Source organism: Capsicum annuum, chromosome 11 (assembly GCF_002878395.1).
Source record: "Capsicum annuum cultivar UCD-10X-F1 chromosome 11, UCD10Xv1.1, whole genome shotgun sequence".
NCBI classification, from domain to species: domain Eukaryota; kingdom Viridiplantae; phylum Streptophyta; class Magnoliopsida; order Solanales; family Solanaceae; genus Capsicum; species Capsicum annuum.
Window position 1 is genome coordinate 227,913,820 of NC_061121.1, and position 17,578 is coordinate 227,931,397.

At 32.6% G+C, this 17,578-nt stretch overlaps 2 protein-coding genes across 6 annotated transcripts; one reads left to right on the forward strand and one right to left on the reverse strand.

Annotated features, from left to right (window-relative positions):
* The first annotated feature begins 1,242 nt into the window (after positions 1-1,242).
* On the forward strand, positions 1,243-8,533 carry LOC107847840 (transcription factor E2FB). Of its 5 annotated transcripts, XM_047399840.1 has the most exons (16): positions 1,275-1,754; positions 1,839-2,028; positions 2,586-2,652; positions 4,609-4,774; positions 5,051-5,110; positions 5,563-5,648; positions 5,738-5,826; positions 5,958-6,012; positions 6,372-6,424; positions 6,511-6,561; positions 6,683-6,731; positions 6,838-6,903; positions 6,996-7,072; positions 7,211-7,433; positions 7,676-7,742; positions 7,976-8,533. In XM_047399840.1, the coding sequence occupies exons 2-16, from the start codon at positions 1,973-1,975 to the stop codon at positions 8,107-8,109; spliced, it is 1,299 nt and encodes a 432-aa protein (XP_047255796.1). In that variant the 5' UTR covers positions 1,275-1,754; positions 1,839-1,972; the 3' UTR covers positions 8,110-8,533. The 5 variants fall into 5 exon arrangements, with proteins under 5 accessions (XP_016547864.2, XP_047255796.1, XP_016547863.2 ...); XM_016692378.2 differs by lacking the exon at positions 2,586-2,652 and having other exon boundaries at positions 1,243-1,754; XM_016692377.2 differs by lacking the exon at positions 2,586-2,652 and having other exon boundaries at positions 1,277-1,754; positions 1,836-2,028; positions 4,609-4,789.
* Positions 8,534-8,791: 258 nt separating this feature from the next.
* On the reverse strand, positions 8,792-11,483 carry LOC107847841. The gene is made up of 3 exons (XM_016692380.2): positions 11,067-11,483; positions 9,573-9,764; positions 8,792-9,034 (listed from the first exon to the last, which is right to left on the reverse strand). Exons 1-3 carry the CDS (start codon positions 11,307-11,309, stop codon positions 8,876-8,878), a joined length of 594 nt encoding a protein of 197 aa, XP_016547866.2. The 5' UTR covers positions 11,310-11,483; the 3' UTR covers positions 8,792-8,875.
* Between the last annotated feature and the right edge of the window lie 6,095 nt (positions 11,484-17,578).

The window sequence follows — 17,578 nt, forward strand, 5'->3', positions numbered from 1 at the left end:
CACTCCGTTCTCCCCCATACTGCCCCACCTGCACACACACCCATCCACCTCCGTCCACCATAACACAACCACACTTGTTAGATTTTTGGTGAATTTTCGTCGGAAAACTCAAGTCACTTAAAAAATTCAATTAATTATCAATTTGTTCAAACAAATGAATTTAAGAAAGGTGAGGAAAAAATTATGTTGGGCTTTTCTTTAACAAATGGATCTAAGAAATTTGAATGGGTGTTTAATACAGAAAAATTTTCCTTGAATTTTCTTGTTAATATTTTCCTCTGAATAGTTTCCACTGAATAATTTTCATTCAAATTATCCAATTTTTTGTTTCCCATTTCTTTAACAAATGGATTTACGAACTTTCTTTTGTTTTATTTCTCTTGCTAACATTAACAATGGAAGAAAAATGAGTGTTTAATGAAGGAATTTTTTTAATTTAGTGTCTTAGTGATTATTTTTTGGTGGTGTTAATGGAGGAATATGAAAAAAATTAAAGGAGAGAAGTGGTGAAAAATGTATTTGACGTTGTTAATGGAGAAATTTGGGTATCGTTGTTGATAATGTTTTGAAGAAGAAAAAGAAAAAAGTATCTATTTTTTTTTAAATTATTTTTTAATATAATATTACTAAAATTATTTTTTTAATAAATAAATGCGATTTAAAAAAAAAAAATGTCACATCAGCATTAAGGGTGAAATAAATACACTTTAAACATATTAAGAGAGAGGTAAATAAACAAAAATTAAGTTTAAGTGATAAAGTAAGTTGGGAGAACGAGGACAAGTTCACGGGAAAAGATATTTACTCCACATATTTATTATACATTTGTTCTATACTAATATTCATCATCGATCACTATAAAACGATTATCACCAGACAAATTAATTTTTTTAACCGACTAACTAAGAACATTAAAAATATTGTACTAAATAAATAAAAAATTCAGCAAAAAAAAAAAATTGTACCAAAATTTCAACGAGCCAATAAAATTCAATTTGACATGTGAAAATGGAGGATGCAACTAAATCCAAACTTTCTTAACCATATTCATTAAACTATGATTACACACAATATATATTTTTTCTAAAAAAAACAAACATAGTACTATACCATTTTATTTTATTTTATTTTCAATCAATTATAGTACTTTAATATATTATATATTACTATTTTTTATTTTATTTACAAATAACTCCCACATTCCCTCCACATATATATCCAAACCAAATTCCCTCTCATTCCATTTTCCTTTCTTTCTTCTTCCTTCTTCTCCTTCCACTTCCCTCGTTTTCTTTCCTTTCTCTCTCTTCCCGCTTTTTTTTTTTTTTTTTAGTTTCCCAATTTCAGATCTCATTTTCTTCCACTTTTGAACTCAATTCCCTGTTTTTCTAATTTATTTTCCTTCAATTTCCACCCCACAAAACTTCAAGAATCCAAAAGGGTTTTCAATTCCATCATTTTTTCATCTTTTTTTCCTACTGGAGGTAAAAAAGATTGAGTTTCTTGGAATTTTTAGCATGTGGGGTTGTTCAAGAAAGGAATTTCCCTCTTTTTCTTGCCACTGAAAGTAAAAAAGATTGAATTTTTAGCAGGTGGGGTGGGGTTGTTCAAGAAAGCAATTTTCTCTATTGTTATGTCACTGAAAATACAATAAGATTGAATTTTTAAGGAGTTTTTAGCAGGTGGGGTTTCTTCTTCCGTCACTGGAAGTTGAAAAAAAGATCAATTTTTTGGGATTTGTTGACTTTTAGCAGGTGGGGTTTTTCAAGAAAGCAATTTTCCCTCTTCTTCTGTCATTTAAAATACAAAAAGTTTGATTTATTGGAAATTTTTAGCAGGTGGGGTTGTTCAAGAACAAAGATTTAGCAGATCATGATACCCCAACAGCAACAGCAGCAGCAGCAAGCTTTGAAGCGTCAGCTTCAGTTTTCGTCTATTAAACCGGTGTGTGGTGATTACCATCGGTTTTCCAATGATCCGGTTCATGGTTCATTTCAAGAACCCCCTGGAATTGTTGTCAAGACTCCGGTGAGCTTTCTTACCGTGTGGCATAAAATGAACGGTTTTATGTATAATGTGTTGTTGGTGTTTGGATGTTTTGTTTATGTGTAGTTTGATGTTAAGGCTCTCCAACTCTTTAATGCTATACTGTGTGCCTTTTGATGATGTAGTTTACTTTATTGTTGAATGCTAGTGGTACAAATGGATCAAGGAACTGGTTGTGTTAAATGTACTGTTGAATTTTGCATATGACAGTTTCAATTTTTTTTAGATATTGAGTGGTTAAAATAGCTTTATTGAGCTCAAGTTGACTTCTCCAAATCGGAAAAACAAATTGTGGTTTTGCTTTGTTTAAGGTTACAAGGGTTCATACGTTTGTACTTGGAGGCGTTTGCTGAAAATCGTTTGACTTGCTAAAACCTTCAAAGAAATGATCTTTCTTGATCTTGATATTGTTTTTGCAATTTACCTGTGAAGTCTTGCTCTTTGTTTCCTCATTTAGCTTGTCTTTTGGTTTTATGGATGTTGTAATCTTGTTGATTTTGATGAATAATACATGGAATTGCACTTTTTTGTGCTTGCAGACACTTAAAACGACAAAATCTTATTTGGTTGTCTTATCAACTTGGCTGTGGCACCATTCTGTTTAAAGTATGTAAGTATAAAAAAGAAGAAGCATGTCATAGGATCGGATTCATTTTATATCTACAATAATTATGTAGGCACAATAGATCAGTTGGATGGAGGTGGAAGAAACTAATTCAATTTGTTTTGGTGGTCAAAATATAAATCAGATTCGAGTAGTTGCTCGTGAAATTTCAAGATCCTCTGTACTTTATAAATTCATCCAGGGGCTGAATTTCAAAGTCTGTGTAATCTAGGCACTTGGTGCAATCTTGTTGATATGTATGGAGAGGGAACGGGTCGATTCAATTGAAACTTTGCAATTGAGCTGCATTATTATATTTTGACAGTTGTAATATCCAGCACTGTCTTGGTGCTGGAATTAATTCAATAGAACTTTATCAAGTTATCAAAAAAAAAAAAGAAGAAGAAGAAGAAGAAAAAGGATATCACCTTGGTTGTTGTAGCTTGATAAGTCTCATCATTGTCAGCATGAGTGGCAACACAGTGTGGGTGAGTTGGCTGTTGCTACTGCTTTGCTTCTGGTACTTTCATGGGATTTTTATAAGAAGATAAAGCCAGCTCTACATTCAATAGGTTAAAGTTGTATGGAGGTCCAGCCTTATCCGTTTCCGAAATACCCCTTTTCTCTTCATTCGCACAATTGTTTTCCAATCACCCTGTTCCTTCGATCTCATAGGCACCTGAGACCTCCGACGGTCTAATCTTGATTTCTCAGAATACTCGAGCATATACAGTGGGTCCTTGTGTCAAATGTTTTGAGCATGGGTATGTCTAACAATCTTTCCCCATGCAGTCTGTATTTATAATGTATTCATGGCTTACTACTAATAATTTCCAGTTTAGTTTGTACTTGGTCCAAGAGATCTTGGGACTACATTAATTTGATCTATTCAAATTGAAAAAGTCGGGCAGTGTGTGTGGGTGGGGGGTGGGGGGACAGAGGGAAGAGGTTGGGAATCTATTACCCGATCTAGCTATCTGGCCATTACGTCTCCATGAGCATGAGGCTAACTGGTTTCTTAGGCTTGTGGTCAATCTCCATTTACGGTTTCATGTTCCTCTTTGGGATGATGGAACCTACAATGGTTTGATGTTGTGAGATTGTGCCTCTCTGATGTTTGTTTTTTCGAATTGACCTACACCTGCTCCCTATTTCTGGACAACAATGGAAGCGCTAGGGGTCCGTAAGTGACATTGAACTTAGTGTTCTCCTCCAGTACCGAACTAGCAAATACTTTATCTGCACAAATTCCTTGGTCATTTTATGGAAATTCTACCACTGTGTGTATCTGATTAGTTCGTCGGGCAGTTATACTGGGATCCTGTGCATACATTTCAAAGGGACTATGCACTAGTATCTGAGAAATGTTTCAGATTTAGCACACTATTGATTTGGTTTTATCGGACATATTCTTTTTGATATGAATCTAGAACTCCTTGATCTAGTGGAAGTTTTGGAAGTATAAACTAAAGGAAGATTAATTTATCGGATATATTATCTAATTCATTTTTTTTTCTCTTTTCTTTTATTCTCTATGGGGAATGTTTGAACCGATGAACTTATGGTCTAATTGACATCCTTGCACTGAGAGCAGCTGTTTGATGGTTGTTTTATCTGTTTTTCCATAAAGATACACTGTCTTCAGCTATCCAAACCATGAACTGTTCGTATGACCGTCAGTGAGGAATTTTATCCAAGTAGGACTAACCTAATAATTAGTGCAGCGTGACTAATTTTCACTTATTATTCAAAGTGTTGATAATACGTGATTAATTCTGCCATTCTTTATGCGAAATCCGTGTTAATTTAAAATTGCAGTTAGCCTATGTTGATTTATAGGAGATGAATGCAGTTGACAAACTTTGATTCATATATCAAATTCATGTTCGGACGCAATTTAGGTTAAATCTTTTATATAATTTGCTGATAGAACTTGGGGTTCTCAATTGTCTTTTCAGCCACTGAAGCGGAAGAGCACAGCAACAACTTGTGGACAGGAAGTTGGTGACCGGAATCCAGTTTCTGGATCTGCTAACGTCAACAGTCCCATGCAAACACCAATGTCTGGAAAAGATGTACAGAAAGTTCTTAGGACTTCTAAGGCCAAATCTGCTTCTCAAGCTGGTAACTCCAATGTTGGTGAGGATTTCAATTAAAAAGGTTTCATTCAAAATGTTACTGTACTTTATTTACTTTCAATGGAGCGTTAGTTATAGCAATCTTGCTTCTGAAAGCCAGTAACTTATAGTTTATCTGCTTCATCTTCCTCACCCCCCTCCTCCTCCTCCTCTTCCGACTCTGTTACAATTTCTTATCTTTGTTGTACACTTTTTCTAAAACCAAACTTAATTATACAAGCAGAAAATTACTAGTTCTAACATTTGGTTATTGAATTTACAGGATCCCCTTCAGGCAATGATGTTACTCCTGCTGGTCCTTGTCGATATGATAGCTCCCTGGGTAAATCAAAACTTTTTAGTCGTTCTAAAGTGTGTCAGTGTTGTCAAAGGCGCGGTTAAGCCCTGAAGCGACGCTCAAAAAGTGTTGAGCGCTTCGCCTCACTTAATGTGCGTTTTAGTGTCGTCATCAAAGTTTTAAGGCATACTTTCTAATGGAGCGAAGAGACACTAAACAATTGATATTTCACTTTATTGTAAATTTTTTTCAATTCTTTATTCATATATTTGTCATTCATGCTTATAATTATTAGTCTTGGGCTAAACATATTTATTTTTTCTCCCTTTGAGCCTTTTTCATTGAAGCCCATACTTTATTTGCGCTTTCTGCTTTAGATAACACTGAAGTGTGTACATCTCTGTGCTTTATTGGATACTCCTCCGTAATTACCTGTTAAATGGAAGAACTATGTAGTAAACTAGTACTTATGACAACATCTATTAATTCCCATGCAGGTCTTCTAACAAAGAAGTTCATCAATCTAATCAAACATGCAGAAGACGGTATGCTTGATCTAAATAAAGCTGCTGATACATTACAGGTGAAGTTCATCAATTTATTTAAACACGCAGAAGACAATATTCCTGATGCTAGATGAGGTCTTACCAGCTTAGGTGGTTTTTTTAACAGGTGCAGAAAAGGCGTATATACGACATCACAAATGTCCTGGAAGGCATTGGGCTGATAGAGAAGACACTCAAGAACAGGATCCAATGGAAGTATGGGGGGAAATTCTCATCCTGTCATCGAATTCTAATAATTGCTCAGTTGTTTATCATCGATATTTAATAAGATTCTGATCATTCAGAGAAAAAAAAGTTAAAATATGATGTTTAACATTATTATGTAGGGGTCTAGATGTCTCGAAGCCCGGAGAAGCTAATGAGAGTGTTGCAAGTTTACAGGTAAGGACCATTACTCCAATGCCTGTTGTATTTCTCAACCTTTTTTTAGTTTACACATCTGGCCTCTAAAAGTGAAGTAGCCCGAGCAAAAGGGGCTCATACTGATGAAATGATCCTCGAGCCTCTCGAAAAAAGAGTGGGAATTATTTTCACAAAGCAGCAGTTTTAAACATTCCAATGCTCATAATTTTAACCTGTGCCGCCTCCACTGAAGGCTGCTTACGTTATATAACTTACATTGACCTGCTAGTATCAGTTTTAATTGTGGAATATCTATGAAATTGGAGTGTTAAAAAAAGGGAAGGATGCTTTTCTCTCCACGGTATTCTCTTATTGGTAGTTTGCACAATCTCTTGCAGGCAGAAGTGGAGAAGTTGACAATTAAAGAGCATAAATTAGATGACCAGATAAGGTAGCTTCTGCACTTGTAATATAATAATCCAACATTGCTATGCCTCGTCTCAGAGCTGAGATTGTGATATTTTTGGCTTCTTTCAGAGAAATGCAGGAGCGGTTAAGGGACCTGAGTGAAGATGAAAATAATCAAAGGTAGCATATTTGCCTTAAATATAAACAACGTTCTGCTCATTCTCTTTTCGATGGATTTAGCTGCTCGCCATTTTCTTCTTTATTCTTAAATACTGATATCCTGAAAATTTCTATCCCAAAGATGGCTTTTCGTCACAGAAGATGATATCAAGAGCTTACCTTGTTTCCAGGTAGTATTTCTAATCCTCCTTTCAATTTTTCCATTCCCTTCCTTTCTGAATGCAACCTTCAATAATCGACTGATGCGCTGATGTAAAAGTTGATTGGTTTGAACAGAATGAAACATTGATAGCAATTAAAGCTCCACATGGCACCACTTTAGAAGTCCCAGACCCTGATGAGGTAACCGATATCTCTTTATTACAGAATGTTGTGCCATTTCTTTCCCTAGCAGTTCCATGTATCTTAGCATCCCCTCCTTCCTCTTCTAACAGGCTGTTGATTATCCACAAAGGAGATACAGAATAGTGTTACGGAGCACCATGGGCCCCATTGATGTTTACCTTGTCAGGTACTTTTGCTGCTTCTTAGCGCAATATAAATTCGAGGACATAGAGAAGGGGAGGGGGTGTTTCTAAGCTTTTCACATGATATGGGGGGTATAGTGGATATATTTCTATCGTTGACACTTGAGTTGTGTTTTATTTAGTCAATTTGAGGAGAAGTTCGAGGAGGTCAATGCTGTTGAGGCACCGCCGAGCGTGCCTTCAACATCTGGTCTGAATGAGAATGCCACTGCGACATTGGACACTGAGGAGAACAGAGAAGTTGATATTGTGACGGAGGAAAAAGAAAATCAAAGTGTGCGCTCAGACGTAGGTACTTCACAGGACTTTATGACTGGAATGATGAAGATTGTTCCAGATGTTGATGTAAGTTACTGTTTACAAGCATTGCATTAACCTCTCGTTACAAGCATTAAATTAACTGTTCACGGGCATTGCATAAGTTACAGTGCTATTGATACCCGAGCAAAAGTAAGAAAGTATGACCTGTGAAGCATTTGCATTATGCCATTCCTAGAAGAGTAGATGTTTCAGAGACGATCTTTATGGTAACATTTAGGATTTGAACCACTACAGTTTTCAGTTTCTAATTATTTTCGATCTTACAGAACGAAGCAGATTACTGGCTTTTGTCAGATGCAGATGTTAGCATCACTGACATGTGGAAGACAGAATGTATCCTACTGAAATCTGGTTTTTTGCTTGTATTGATAAAGTCATTGATTCTAACACGATTGTGTATTTTAAGCAATTGTAGCAGGTTACTCTTATTTCTGTGTCATTCTCCTAAGTCCTAGTTATGGACGGTTACATGTAGTTACCTTTTTAGCCTACTTGTTTCGTTCGTAGAAGTTAAAACTTTTGTTGAAATTACTGTTCTGAACGTAACATCCTTAACTCGAACATAGCTGCTATTGACTGGAACGAGTTGGATGTAATTCAAGAGGATTATTCAATCGCTAATGTCAGTACCCCACGAGCTCAAACTCCACCACCTTCTACAGCTGAAGTACCTTCTGCAGGTAATACTACCGGGTGCTAAATGGTATTTGCTGGCGTTTATGTGGATGCTCTCGTTCAGCTCCATCAGCGCGATGATGCTTGTGTTGTTGGTCGAACAAAAGCTTCTGCATTAGATTCAATCCCCTGTACAGCCATTTGAACTCTTAAAAGGAAAGAACAAGTGCATCCAGGAGCTGTTGCATTTGAGGCTCAAGAAATTGCAAAACTCGAGCTGGTTGTTCATTGTACAGTTTCGATATATTTAGATTGCACTTGTTATAGCAACAGTCAGTAGGTTAGCTGTCGATATCTTACCTCGCGTATCGTGTAACTTATCGCCTTCTCTGATCTTAGCTCTAACAATATAATTAGGTTGATTCTAATGTATTTTAGCACAGATTGTTCTTATACTTTTGACAAGTCTGATTTAGTTGCTGCGGTCTTATTTATATTTGAATGTATCATATCCAAGTTCTCTAATTACATCAAATACGCAATGTGCTCTTAACATAAATTCTATTGAGGGGACCTTGGAGCAACGATAAAAGTTCTCCATGTGACCTATATGCTATATGTCATGAGTTCGAGCTGTGAAATCAACCACCGATTGCTGCATTAAGAGGCCCTACACTATACCCCTTGGGGTTCGGCCCTTTCCCGATCCTTGCTCGAACGTGAGATACTTTGTGGATGGGTTGCCATAATTGGCAAGAACAATCAGATACTAGTAAGACAAGCTGTAGTAGTATTTACTAATAACACATATATTACACCTGCAGCAAAATTGTGTCCAAGATCAACCTAGTTTACTCATCTTTATCAACTTTCTTTCCAATCCAACTAGCTACAATTGGTGTTAGAGCAACAGTAGGGGGGAATCTAATAGGTGATGCAGCTTTGTGAGCAGCATAGGCCAACGCAAAAGTTCCCACCTTCTCACCAGTAGCATCAGTCGAAATTCCCACCTGCAAAATACACAAATTTCTATAGTCAAAAATAGGGACGATATGTACAGTGAGGATTCATATATTCGGCCCTAACTTGTTTTGACATGCCAACCTATGTTTCACAGGGTCCATGCATCTCCTCAACAATACGCGAGAACTCCACGCACCAATACTTGTAAGACGAGAAGAAATCACCTAATTCTTTTCCCTCTATTGGGATTCAAATTCTAGTGTCTCCTAATTTTCATTCGAGTGTCACTAACCGCCAGACTATGTTGCTCGGATTGCCATGTCGGATCCAATATGGCAACTGGCAAAAGTTTTGAAGAGCCCGAACAGCATAGCCGCCCTGCCACACACCTATACGGTGCAAGAAGACATCCTTTTGAAGGATCCGACATGAACCAGACAGCATTTTTTAAGAATCCGAGCAGCATAGCTTCCCCGGCCACACACCTAGTGTGTGCAACAACAACACAGTATATTTCCTCCCTCTCCATTCCTTTAAACGAAATCAAATACCAAGAAACCTTTTTGGTGTTAGAGAAAAGTGTACCTTTTGTAGCAAGGCTTGAACATCAACACCAGCATTTATCAGAACATAGCAAAGAGCAAATGATATCACTGAGAGAGTAATGGAGGTTGCTAAATAGGCTCCTCCATATTTTGCTAAAAGCTCTTTTGCTTGGTCCCCTTTTGATTTCTTATCCTTATTCTCTTCATCTCCTTCGTCTTTTGAGCTGAATATCTGAAATCATATTTGAATCGGAAAAGGCTTTATAGATTAGATCGCCTCTATGACCTCCAACTTTGGATGTGGACAAGTAGACACGTAAACTTGTATAAAGTTGAACAAGTAAACACACATGTCCTATGTGGCATAATACATGTCGGACACGAATTGTCCATGTAGGACGCCACATAGGACGCACGTGTCTACTTATTCAATTTTGTACAAGTTTAAGTGTCTACTTGTGCAAACACAAAGTTGGAGGGCATAGATGCAAGTTGAAGCCAAGTTAAAGGACATGTTTATATATTATGCGAAAAAGATATCATACCGAGTGTTTACCTCAAATCATAAATACACAACGCATGGTAGCCGTGCGTTGGGAGCTAGTCTCCTCTTCTATTCGGTATTTAGTAGTTTACCTAGTATTCACATACGATCCTATGCTTCATTTTTATTACTACCTGTTACTTCGATTTGTTTATCTTGGCATTTTGTTGTCATTATTTACCCTTTGTATCTTGCAACTTTCTGAGCCGAGGGTCTATCAAAAACAATCTCTATCCTTCAAAGGTAAAGGTAAGGTCTGCATACATCCGACCCTCTCCTCTCCCAACCCCATAACTGGAATTACACTGCCTATAAACTTTTTCTCATTAAACCATGGCTAACGAACTTATATTTTCATCTCATCGAATCACTTAACCATAATAACGTGATATGATTTTATGTAAGTAAACACCAAGCCAATAAATCAATAAGTATTTGCACATACATTTCTCTCATCTAGTCATGTTTAATTAATACTTCATATATTTTACCTTATTAAATCACTTAACCATAATAAGAATGTGAACTAACAACCACTTACGCATCGAATATTACTGAATATTAATATCCTTAATCAGAGGTTTCAGGTTCGAGTTTCTAACAGAGCGCGCTTCCTTCTCTATAGACTCTACATCGTGTGAATCTGAATTAATCAGACCAGTAAATTTTGAATACGAGATGGTTATACAAATGAAAAACAAATTCTCACTTCCCAAATTTAGTTAAAAATGAACACAATGCAAAACTTCAACTAATCCAAACACTACTTTCTCCATTCACTTTTATTCGTCCACAATTTCAAAAATAAATTTTCACTTTTACTCGTCACTTTTATCATATGCAATTATTTACTTCCTATTTTACCCTCAACAATCATTTTTAAGACTTAAACTATACATTAATTAATATGGATAATATGATAAAATATCATATTAATCATTGTTTGCAAAGTCCAAAGCGAACAAGTAAAAAGTAAACGGAGGGAAGTACCTTCCATAAACCAGCTTCTAGACCAAATTTCTTTGTAATTTCTTCAGCAGATTTAACTTCTTCCTCTGTTGTTTTCTCCTTAAGTGCTCTAACTTTAAACTTGTTATTGGAATTTGAGGTAGCTGAATTTAGTACCTTGTTTGGTTTTCTTAAATTTGGAAAAACAGTAAATAATGAACAAACAGCAATTCTATTATTGTTGTAGTAGTATTGAGAACAAACCTGCAAAGCAGATGCCATCATTTTTTTTAAAAAGTTTTCAGTATATCCAAACACTGCCTTTGGTTCTCTTCTTCTTTGAGGAGTAAAATAAAATTAAAAATAAGATGGAGAGAGAGACAAGTCTCATAATTTCTAGCCTTAACAAAAGGAAGATATTTCACTATTGGGCTTCTACTTCCTTTATGGGCCTAATCCAATCATACAAAACAACCTAAATGCATGTATGAATATAAGTGATACAAGATCAAATTTTATTATTTTACATAATTATTATAATCTCAATTTTAAATTTATCGAGGTATATAATTATATTCCGATACATTCAATGAAGATACATTTTTTTCTTTGTAAAGATACATAATTAGCTCCCGATATTTTTTTTTTTAATTTTGAGTCTGTTGAGAAATATGTACATTTAACGAAGATATAATTTTGTCTTTGTAAATATACATAATTAGCTCTCGATATACTTTTTTAAAATTTTGGGTCTGTCGAGATGCATAATTAGCTCCCAAAATATCCAACAAAGATACACAATTAGTTGAGATTTTTATAATTACTTTGTAAGGGTGGAAGTTGTATAAATATGGTAAGTTAAGGTGTATGCTTATGTTATTTTTCATGAATATAAGTGATACAAAATCGAATAAATATAAGTAAATATACACCTTAACTTACCATATTTATACAGATCTCCACTCTTAAAAAATAATTACAAAAATCTTAGTTAATTATGTATCTTTGTTTGATGTATTGGGGAGCTAATTATATATCTTGACAGACCCAAAATCAAAAAATATATAGCGGGAGCTAATTATGTATCTTTACAAGGAATAAATGTATCTACGTTGGATGTATTATGTATCTCGACAGACCCAAAATTCAAAAAATATATATTAGGAGCTAATTATGTATCTTTATGAAGGAAAAAAATGTATTCTCATTGAATGTATTATTTATCTTGATAGACCCAAAAGAAAAAATACCAGGAGCTAATTATGTATCTTTGCAAAGGAAAAAATGTATCTTCATTTGTTGTATTATGCATTTCGACAAACCCAAAATCTAAAAAAGTATATCGAGAGCTAATTATATATATATTTATGAAGAATTTTTTTTTTTATCTTTGTTGGATGTATCGAAAGTCAATTATGTATCTCGACAGGCCCAAAATCAAGATTTTCAATAATTATATAAAATATCAAAATTTTCTGTAATCAAACTCCAAACTGTCAGAATTTATGTTTTTTTGTTCATGAATATAAGTGATACAAGATCGAATAAATATAAATGATAAAATCTTTCAGCTTGTGATGAATATAAGTGATATAACTTGTATCAACCTGTATGTATCAAATATAACATGTATCATCTTTTATGTATCAACTATATTCATTTATACATGTACCATCAGACACATCCTGTAACTAGTTGTTGCTATGGATCGTAATTAGTCAAAGTAAAACTACTAATGATAATTATAGTCCATTAGTTATGAAAAATTTGCTAATAATTACGTGAAATTATCAGTTTTCGATGTTGTTATGAACTTTAGCTGTCATTTAAAAAGTAATCGAGAATAGTCACACTTTAGTTGCTATTATAAAATAAAGATAAAATATCAATATCAAACTTTAAAAAATGAGAGAAGTTTAGAGAATTTAGTAGTACATTTATTACTTTGATATGGTCATAAAAATGTATAAAGGGTGGCTATTTATAGACCACCAAACTTAGTTCTTAAGGTTGTAAGTTTGACATCAAGTTGGTAAGTTGGAAAGTTGGCAACTATTTAGGTATTCAAATCCAAATTGAACAAGTAACTTTGGTCTTCAAATCCAACTTGACTACCAACTATTATATCTAATAAAGAGTAAATATATAAATACCCCCTGATCTTGTCCGAATTTTGCAAAAAAGACACCTAAACTTTAACTTTGATCTATTACCTCACGATTCTTCTTTATTCCGTTGCAAATACACCATTTTGGACCTCTGTGTGTATACACACGCCACAGGCGCGTGAAAGAGCCTAAATTTGACTTTTTTGACCAATAAAAAACTGTCACGTGTAAATAATTGATATATAATTTATATTCTTTTTTAAAAAAATATTATTTTTTTAAATTACCCCGTACCCTCCTCTCTCCTCCCTCCCTCCACCCACCCTTTCTTCTTCAACATAATTTCACCATTAAAGCTCCTCCATTGAAGCTTTTTTTTTTTTTTTTAAATCATATAATTAAAACTCCATTTTGAAGTTAAATCACATCATTTAACTACCCATAATTTCTTCTTCAACACAATATCTTTTTCAACACAATTAAAGCTCTTCAACACATTAAAGCTCCATTTAAGCTTTATTTTAAAAAATTATATCATTAAAACTCCATTTTGCAGTTAAATCATATCATTTAACTATCTTGAAAACTCAATTCAATCATAAAATTATTTTTTGAAGTGATTTGAATAAAAAAAAAATGAATGGAGAGATGCTATGCTGACGGAGGGGGGGGGGGGAGGGGGGGAGTTGCTGGATGTGGTGGGGTGGGGTGATAAATTAAATAAAAAGGAAAATTTATTAAAAAAATAAATAAAATACAAAATTAAATATGTTTAACACGTGGCAGCACCTGATTGGTGCGTGTGTTCACTCTCTTTGTTGTGATTGAAATTGAGCAAAAAATGATGTATTTGCAACGGATTAAGTAAGAATCATGGGGTAATAGGTCGAATTCAAAGTTTAGGTATCTTTTTGAAAAAGTCGGCCAACATCAGGGGGTATTTACTCTCTAATAAATGATATTTCTCACATGTACATGTCACATGACATTCATATTATATAACACCCCCACTTGGACATCCATATTATATAACAGTTGCTAAGTTATGGTGAGCATCTATTTGAGTCGATTATTTTTACTTTCCAACCATTCGCCTTTACGCTTTGTTCTGAAGTTCATTCCCCGTACGTTATATCAAATGAATTTGTTATACATTTTTAGAAAGTAAAAGCATATTTCACAGTTGATTCAACAATAATCAGAACTTTCATATGAGGTCATTAACTGGTTCAAATTTAAATGGATTGGACAAATTATGTTTTCATAGCCCAATTCTATAATTTCTAACTCCAATTATCATATATATATATATATATATATATATATATAAAAAAAAAAAATTGAGAAAAAAAGGAAAAATTATTGGATGGAGTGATATTTATTTCTACCTTAATGAATGGAGGGTGTATATAATGCTTTTTATTTAAAAAAAATCTGAAACTATGGAAGCCATGATTAATGAACACAATTCCATTGTTAAAGAATTTACAGTAATAACCGAGTTTTTTTTTTTTTTTGTTATTATCCATTACATTCATTATTATAACTTACTACTCAATTTTTGAACAATTTATTTTTCATAATTATAAGTGGAAGTCATAATTTTAATTGTATTATTCCTTTTAAACAATATCAAACATTGCTTAGGAAAGAAGGGAACTACATTTTGCTATTTTCTTGAAGTGGTAAATTTTTAGAGTGACTAAATTATTTTATTTAATCATTTTTGTCCCTTTTATTTTCTACAATTAAATGACTAAATTGATTGCAACTTGGATAACAATTTAGCTCCTTAAATATTGATGCATTACTTGAAATTGAAAATGAAAACTAATCTAAAATTCCCTAAAACATAAGTAAATTAACCATTAAGACAACAAACAAATAATCTTGAAAAATTATTATCGAAGGTCAAATTTTGGTAATTGGTAAAGCTCATTCACCTACTAATTAATGATATATGAATAGGATAACTTCCTAGCTTGAAGGATGTGTTTGGTAGGAAGGAAAATATATTCTTAAAATATAATTTCTTAGAAAATAAATGAGGTTCTTAATTATATTTTAGTATTAATCTAGTAAATTACTATGAGAGTGGAATGAGATGGAATGTATAAAATAATATACTTGAAAGAGCACTTATCGAACTTGTTTTATCTACTTTCATTAAGAAAGTTTTCATTTTCTTTTTTTGAAAAAAATATTTTTCAAAATATTTCAACCAATCAAATATCAATAAATAAAATTTCCTTAGTGACAAACACCTCCCAAGTCTCATTATATATTGTTTTCCCATAAGAAATGCAAATTTCAATAGAATAATGATAAAAAGACCTATCATTAGGTCCTTTAAATCATGGATTGTTTGTAATTTACTTCACTCTTCTTGTTACTATTTTATTAATTATACCCAAAAAAGGTGTTTTTCAAAGTAGGTTTAAAAATACACTTTATATTAAAGTAAAATTTATATAAATCTCAATAAATTCACCCCTAATTACTTTCTATTTTTATTCTTTGTTAAATTACAAATAATTCCTAATTTTATAAATTTTAGATATATAATTAGTATCCGGATACATAATTTAAAGTGGAGATATATAATTTTAAACTTAAAAATGTAATAGTTAATTACTTCATTTTTGCTCGGATAACAACTAGATACATAATTTTGAAATTAAGATACCTAATTTGATTACTGAAATACCTCCATTTATGAAACTATTTAATCAAGATATATAATACATTAACTAGATCAAATGGAGATCTATTTATGAGTTTGTAGATATATCTGATAATTTAAAAAAAAAAAAGAGAGAGAGAGATTTATAAAAAAAATAGAAAATTTCCGTAATTTAATAAAAATAAATTATGGTATTATTTTTAATATTTAAATTCTCACACGAAATTAATCTTCTGCGTGTCTCATTATTTTTTATTTGGACACTTAATTTGACTTTCCTTTTCTTAAGCTAACATGGCTTTCCTCTTTACATTATATTTTTTTTTACCTCTAGTTTTTCTTATACAATTTATTCGCTTTGACACATCGACTAATTTAATTTATTATGTAAAATTTATTAAAAAGATAAATATTTTATATTAGGAGTTTTTTTTTAATGTAAAGTGAAAAAGTCTCTTAACATGATATATGTATTTTCCATCTTACCTTTAAAGAGTCAACTATATATGTATACGCTGATTATACACATCTCTTTTTCTTGTTATATACGGCAAATAAGATAATTATATTATATTATATTATATTATATTATATTATATTATATTATATTATGACACAAATATAAAATCTCCACATGTTTCCAACTACTTATTTATTTTCTCTTCCCCATTCCACGCACTATGCAATTAAATTAAAAGAAATAATTAATTTAACTTCTATACACGGTTTTGTTTGATTTGTATGTTGGGATTATAAGTTATAGTATAAAGATTGAATAATAATAAAATGATTTAGTAAAATATTGAGAGAGAGAAACGAGCTTTGACCAAGATGTGTCATTTTAATTTTGACCCAAAATTAGAAGTTCAACAAAACATATAATAACAATTTCGTATTACTTTATTACAAAATTACCATCTTTTAAATTGATAAACAAACTAAGTAGCCGTTTGGTCCTGGCAAATTATTCACTTTTTTTAGAAAAATTATTTTATTTTAGTGAAAAAAGTCAGGAAAACTTCAAATACAATTCCAGAATTGTATTTCGAAAAGTGAAAACAAGTAAAATTCCAGAATTGTATTTCGAAAAGTGAAAACAAGTTTTACTTGTTTTCACTCATACTTCTCTCACAAAATTTCAAAAACAACGTCAATTTATATTCATGGGCAAACGCAACTCCAACTCCAACTTTAACTTCAACTTCAACTCCAAAAAATTATGATTTTCATGGCCAAACGGGGCCTAAATATTAGGCAGAGTACATAAATGTCTCCTTTTAACTTCCCAGCAACTTGTATCTATGTCTTCCAAAACTTTGCCTCAAATGACATCTATGTCCTCCGAACTTTCAACTTTGAATGTGTATAAATAGATATTTAAATTATCAATAAGTTAGAATAAGTAGATACATGCGTTCTACATGACAAATTACATAAGGTTTAAGCTCTTATATATAAAATCGCATGAGATGTAAGTGTCCTACATGTCAAATCGCGTGAGATTGTCATATAGAATGCGTGTGTCTAATATTAAGTGCTGCTGATACATACCCAATATTAAAGAGAATAGATGTCATGATATTAAAAAAAAAAAAAACAATGTTTATATTATGCATAACTATTATACTATCACATTCAGGAGCGGGACCACCTTTTCTTCAGGGGGCTTATCTAAATTTTTCTTCAATAAAAAATATTTAAAATATTATATATATATATATATATATATATATATATATATATATATACATATATATATAGTA